Below are 6,710 nucleotides of genomic sequence, written 5' to 3' on the forward strand. Positions count from 1 at the left end.
CCTGAATAAAGTTTGGACGCAACAAGCTCAGAATCTTTCATCAGCGAGCATGGACTATATAAGTCAAGAGGAGATAAGTTTATTAGCAAACACAGACCAGTAACCTGCTTGCGAGAGCCTGGAATGGGCAGAAGAAAACACTTGTCACCCGGAGAAATGATCTTTAACCAATTTAGGTTAACTTCACCATTTTTCTGACTTTTTAAGTTTGACTAAAGGCCAATTCGAAATTTATCCCTAAAGGCCAACATAATAAAATTGTTATGGCTTAATAGACGGAGTGTCAAACCACTGCTCAATATTTTCATAGTCCCTTATTTGTCCTCCATAGTAACCTCTAACGGGGAAAAAACCCAAATACACCTGTGACACCCCATGGCAAAGAGTCAAGTCATCCTTTCACCCACCTTGGTGTTCTATACAGTATTTTTGACATTGATGCACAATGGTCCACACTGAGCTTCATCACCAGCTGAAAAGATTGCCCGTAAAAAAAACCCTGACCGACTGGACTCAGAATGCCCACTGAAGAAAAAAGTGCAAAAGATGTTTATCACGCGAAGAGATGCCAAGGAAAAGCCCCAGGATAACTGCAACAGTATCCATAACATAGCAGGAATTGACCCTTCTAGTCTTTTAATGCCCACACAATCCACACAACAATCTTTTCAAATGGTGTAAAAATACTGATGTACTAAATATGACAAGATTTAGGCATTTTGACACATCCTCCAAAGTCCAAAAAACAATATGAACCTTTTATATGCCAAGATTCCAAACATCCTAAATACCATCATAGCAAGGCAATTAACGTCTGAATTATAATACCACTGATGTACCAGACCACAAATAGATGGAAGCTCATGAAAATATATCCCCATCAAACCCCTTCAAGATAATAAAACAATTAAATAAAATCTTATCTCAACTGCTGCATGATTAACTTAAATCAAAGATGGATCATTGTTACTTTTAACGAGCTCATCCTCACTAATTGTCTTAATGTACAGATTCTGTGTAAAAATATTAGAAGTGGAGACAAAAGAGGCCCATTTCCACACTCTTCACAAGTACAGCACAAGATGGGAAAAAGATGAGGAATAGCTTTTTAAGGTCAGTGGAGCTTACAGGTAAGGAGAATCGACTGCTTTATGTAGAACCAATAGATTCCCAAGTCAATACCAACAAAACGAACCACAACAGCAATTCTTTCCATGGCACACCCCAGCAACAAGCGACATGGAGGCACTAAATAAAGATAAGAAAATGGGAGAGAGATCTGAAATAAAATACCTCATTAAAAAAACTGTAGACATATCGTGAAGACTTAAAAAGCATAGATTCCCCGTATCACGTAGATACGAATAGAAAGAACGAACCCTCAATTAAAAATTCTTCCATAGTAATGAAGAGAAGAGATCCCGATGGGGCCTTTCCACATTGGTACTTGCTATTGGTTTCACCAATCCAGGGAACCACTTTTAGCAATCTGACACTCAAAAGCTACAACCTAACGCGGCCTCATTTACAGTAAGAACAAGTAAGCTTTACTGCATCGGGGAGTAGGACCTTCACCTACCAATCACCATTTCCCAAGCTATCATCAAGGAGACCAACATGTCAAAGACCAATGCCTCACGCCCAGTGACCACCAACAAAGCACACCAGCCAGCCCAGCAGCACGCCCCAAATTAACTCTCCACTCCTCCAAAGCCCAAGATGAAATGGTATCTTGTCTTCCACCTCCAGCACTACCAAATTAACAAACCAAATGGAGGTCTCTGCAGCTCCAACCACTTCAAAAACCTGTCTTTCTTGAGCAAACTCAACAAAGGTGTGGGAAAATTTATTAGTTTACGAAACTGCCATATCCATCTACGATACATAAGAGGTGAGGATACTTTTTACTATCATAGTCACAGTCTGGTCTAAACAGCGTAAACCCAACAGCATCACCACATAATTTAGAACCAACACACACCCACTGGTCCTTTTCCACCATCTCCCCGGCCATTCTCAAAACCTAAATGACCCCCCTTCCATATCGGATTCATCAAACCCGAACAAGGGAAGAAGAAGGCAGGTTAAAAGCACAGTTTCCTAATGCCACTTTGATCTAAACCTGACGTTAAGGCACTTTATCTCTACCCAGTTCTTCAGTCTAACCCCTGCTCAAACCTGCCCACCCCATCATTTCCCCATGCCCAACAACTGGCCTGTTCCGACCCCCTCATGCCCCAACTTGTGCTCCAACTGGCCTGTTCACCCCCGCTCCAACTCGAGTTCTTCATATTTTATCTGAAACCCGAACCCAGCTCGTTCCAATTCAAGGCGCCTATCCATTGTGTTTACTAGTTAGCAAGCCAGACCTGAAGCAACTTCAAAGAGAGGGTGTGAAAAAAGAAGTCTTCAAATAATTAATCTGTCAACACGATCAAAACTTCATGTTGAACCAGCACTTCAATCACATGATTTTTTAACATTTCCTTAGTCAGTTGCTGTGAAAATGGGATATTATAATAGTTGGCTATTTCTTTCCATTCTTTCTTCAGGATATTAACACGTAATTTAGCTACGGAAGGATTTTCAATAAAATCCTGGAGATCAAAACCTGAGGTGGCCATTGTTAAGAAAAATAGGATAAATTAACTAATGGTCCAAAGATAAGATAAGTGGATAACCCTAGAAAATATCACGGCAGTGGATAACCAGAAAGTCCCGAAAACTAACCAAGTTATACCTAGGGAAATTACACTTATGATTATTGTTCTTCTGAGAAGATCCTTAGATAAGGATAAGAGACTTGAAAGAGGTAGGGCGTATTACGGCATTAATATAAAGATCCGGATTAACAACCCTGATATACTTGAAAGAGGAAGGGCGTATTACGGCATTAATATAAAGATCCGTATTAACAACCCTGATATACTTGAAAGAGGTAGGGCGTATTACGGCATTAATATAAAGATCCGGATTAACAACCCTGATAAATGGTATGATTGACCCTGAATGAGATAATGAGAAGAACAATAATTGAGGCTTTATAATTATGGGGTCCTGGTAGAGCGGGGCGTCCCAAGATATCACTTCACCGTAAACTAGTGACTATGGAACAGCCTACTCTGGAGTGAGGGTACGGCATTAAACAGATCCGGATTCTTCCCTACACTCGATAAGACTTACTACACGACTGCCACGTGTAATAACAGGTAAGCCTTATGACACTTGGAACCTAATATCCTACGTCTGTCACTCTTACTGTACGATAATACCAATATATGCAAACACATATGAAGGAAACTTTAAACCACCGTAAAGCAATTGTGAACAGAAGTGACTGGGAGGAATAATTAACACTGAGTAACAAGGAGGAAGGAATATGGTACTTAAGGTCGTGTCCTGTCACGGTCGCCATTTGTTACGAGTTGGGGATTTAGAATATAGTTATACGTCTACCCAGATCCCAACAGGTAACAACAATAAAAACAAAGACAATCGGACTATAAAAGGGTAGACAAAGGATGCGAGTTTTCGTTGTATATAATAGACCATAAATCCCTTAACAAAATATTCAGCTTATAAATTACCCTTAACCAAACTTAACCTAAACATTAACAGTATATACATATTAATAAACATAAAACAATCTCGAAGCAAGTGGACGTGGGAAATTAATACAAGAGATACTAGTACTTAAGTGAGGAGCTGAGATGGCTGACGAGTAAGGCTGAGTATTGTAGAAGACGGTAGGTAGTCACTGCACGTACGTAGGTTTAGAGGATAGATGATCCTGTGGTCACTTCCCAGAGCCAAGTGCTCTCTCCTCGAATTGGGGGTGACGCAACAACCAGGATAGGGAGAAGGGAAACCTCGGAGTGGTAACTAAGACGAGTCATACTCGTGTCTCGTCCCTAGATGGCGTTGCTCGTGGTGCTGGGTAGGTAGATCAGGACAATAGATGGCGACCTCAACTCACTCCCTCAACAACAACTGCCATGGATCGGTTCTCAAGGAAGCTAGAGATGAGAAAACAAAGTGGGGGAGAGAAACCAAGACGTATGTGTCTCATGAGATCACTCTTATAACACTGTATAGATTTATGTGCCCCCTGAGATCACTCTTATACCACTGTGTACATGTATGTCTCTCTTGAGATCACTTTTATACCACTGCATAGACCTAGGTCTTTTGTCATCACTCTTATACCACTGTATAGACCAGGGGTTCCCAACTTGTGGGTCGCGACCCCCCAGGGGGTCACGGAGGGTTGGCTGGGGGGTCGAGAAGCCTTGGGAGAACAACTTAGTACATCAGCAGGAACATTACCAAAACTTTCATTTGGCTGATACGCCAGTAACACATGACATAATGTTGTGCCGGTGGAGAAGGCTATAGTTCTCACTCACTCTTTTCAATGTATTACGGTTAGGCTGTTAATGTTCGCGTCTACTTTTTAGTTGGTACTTGTATGTGTGAGTTGGTTCTAGAAATCTCCTGCCCTCTATGTGTCGATGTGTATGGAAGCTTCAGACAGCTTCGGGCAAGTTGTGGAAGTGTCCGCGATTCCGCTAGAAGCACATGCATATTAGTGCATATTGGGAGAGACGAGCAGAGTATTTAAATAGTGGAGGCACTCGTCTCGAGTCAGTCAGTATCGAGCCAGCCTGTCACTAGTCACGCAATTCCTGTACTGTTGCTATTGATATTTTTCTCAGCTAGAGTAACTGGGTGAGTTAAAAATTAATTGATTATGCACAGCTGTGCTTAATTGTAATATTTTACAAATTTACGTGTGTGTGTGTGTGTGTGTGTGTAACTTAGTAAGTTAAGTAACAATATTGGATACTTTTTACAGCTCTGTTTATTGCTGATGTTTCTTGTATATTTTCTATTTCAAAATTTGATATTTTGTATTTACAGATCTGAATCCATGTCTAAAAGGCGCAAATACTCGGAAGACTACCTCAACATTGGCTTCACCACAATGCTCGCCAAAAACGGCGTCGAGAAACCACAATGCGTCTTGTGCGATGTTGTCCTGAGTGCGGACTCGATGAAACCTTTGAAACTCAAGCGTCACCTTGAGACGAAGCATCCGGAACATTCAGAGAAGGATTTGGAGTTCTTCAAACGCCATGAGCTTCGTCTCAAACGTCAAAAGCTCGATGCTAGTGGGTCTTTTCAGCAACAGAGTGCAGCAGCAGTGGAGGCCTCTTATGAAGTTGCATTGGAAATTGCCAAACAAAAAAAGCCTCACACGATTGGAGAAACACTTATCAAACCCTGCATATTGAAGATGGTAAAGCTCGTACTCGGGGAGGCCAGCGCGAAGAAGATGCAACAAGTATCTCTGTCGAATAATACTCTTCAGAAGCGTATTTCTCATATGTCTATCGATGTGAAAGAGCAGGTTTTGGATGAAATTAAAGCTTCTCCGTTGTTCTCCTTTCAACTCAACGAATCAACAGATGTGAGTTCATGTTCTCAGTTGCTTATCTTCGTGAGGTACATTCATTCATACGTCATCGAAGAAGAATTCTTGTTCTGTAGTGCACTTGAAACCACTACAACAGCTGATGATGTCGTGGAAAAGGTCTCTACCTTTTTTCATACCGAAGGTTTGCAATGGGGAAACGTGTGCGGGGTTTGTACGGACGGAGCACCAGCTATGCTAGAATCGAAGTCAGGATTCCAGATAAGAGTAAAGAAGCTGGCTCTCCAAGCTAAGGGCATCCACTGCATCATCAACCAGTATGCTCTCGCCAATAAGACCCTTCCTGCCTCTCTGCGGGAAGTGCTCAATTCTGTGATCAAAATTGTGAATTACGTGAAGGCAGGAGCACCCAACACTCGTCTATTCAAAGAACTCTGCAAAGACATGAGTGCTGACCATGAGGTCCTTCTCTTCTACAGGGCTGTACGTTGGTTGTCGAAAGGGAATGTTGTGAATTGTGTCTTCGAGATGAAAGACGAAATCAGGTTCTTTCTGGAAGTGCAAGAAAAGAGAGATCTTCTGACTCACTTCGATGACGAAACATGGAATAAAAGGGTTGCGTACCTGGCGGACATTTTCGACCAGCTGAACAAGCTGAATTTGAAACTTCAGGGAAGGGAAACACATGTTCTCCTATTTCAAGACAATCTACGGGCCTTCATATCCAAACAGCAGAACTGGCGTCAGATTGTCAATTTTGGGAACATCGCCATGTTTGAAAAACTCTGCGGAGTGATGGACGAGTCTGAGGGCGAACTAGATCAGTTCCTGAAGGATGAGATTGCCGGACACCTTAAGTCTCTAGAAAAGGAATTTCAGTGATACTTTCCTGAGCTCACAGGAGAAGAGGAGGCACTGGTAAGAAACCCTTTCTCTACTACACTTGACGCATCCAGCATCCCCGACGAAGTCCAAGATGAATTCTTGGATCTACGGAACGACTCCGGCGCGTGACCTGTTCCAGGAAAAATCAGTGACTCAATTGTGGTGTGCTATGCATCAATCATATTTGAAAGTCAGCATGCTGTCTTACATGTTCTTCTTCCATTTGTCTCCACCTACCTCTGCGAGGCCGGATTTTCAAACCTCGTCCACATCAAATCGAAGACCAGGAACAAATTGGAAAGTCGAGGATGACATGAGATTGGCTCTTACAAAGACCCTGCCACGAATTCCAAGACTCGCTGCTTAGATGCAACCCCAACCATCCCACTAG

At 42.2% G+C, this 6,710-nt stretch overlaps 1 protein-coding gene across 1 annotated transcript; it reads left to right on the top strand.

The window, feature by feature from the left end:
• Positions 1 to 4,487: 4,487 nt before the first annotated feature.
• LOC121868176 (protein ZBED8-like) lies at positions 4,488 to 6,316 on the top strand (the record flags this gene model as incomplete). The annotated part of the gene is made up of 2 exons (XM_042368484.1): positions 4,488 to 4,540; positions 4,921 to 6,316. Coding segments are annotated over 2 exons (1,449 nt in total), but the record flags the coding sequence as incomplete, so codon positions are not given.
• Between the last annotated feature and the right edge of the window lie 394 nt (positions 6,317 to 6,710).

This window comes from Homarus americanus, unplaced genomic scaffold, assembly GCF_018991925.1.
Source record: "Homarus americanus isolate GMGI-L3 unplaced genomic scaffold, GMGI_Hamer_2.0 scaffold7017, whole genome shotgun sequence".
Lineage (NCBI taxonomy): Eukaryota > Metazoa > Arthropoda > Malacostraca > Decapoda > Nephropidae > Homarus > Homarus americanus.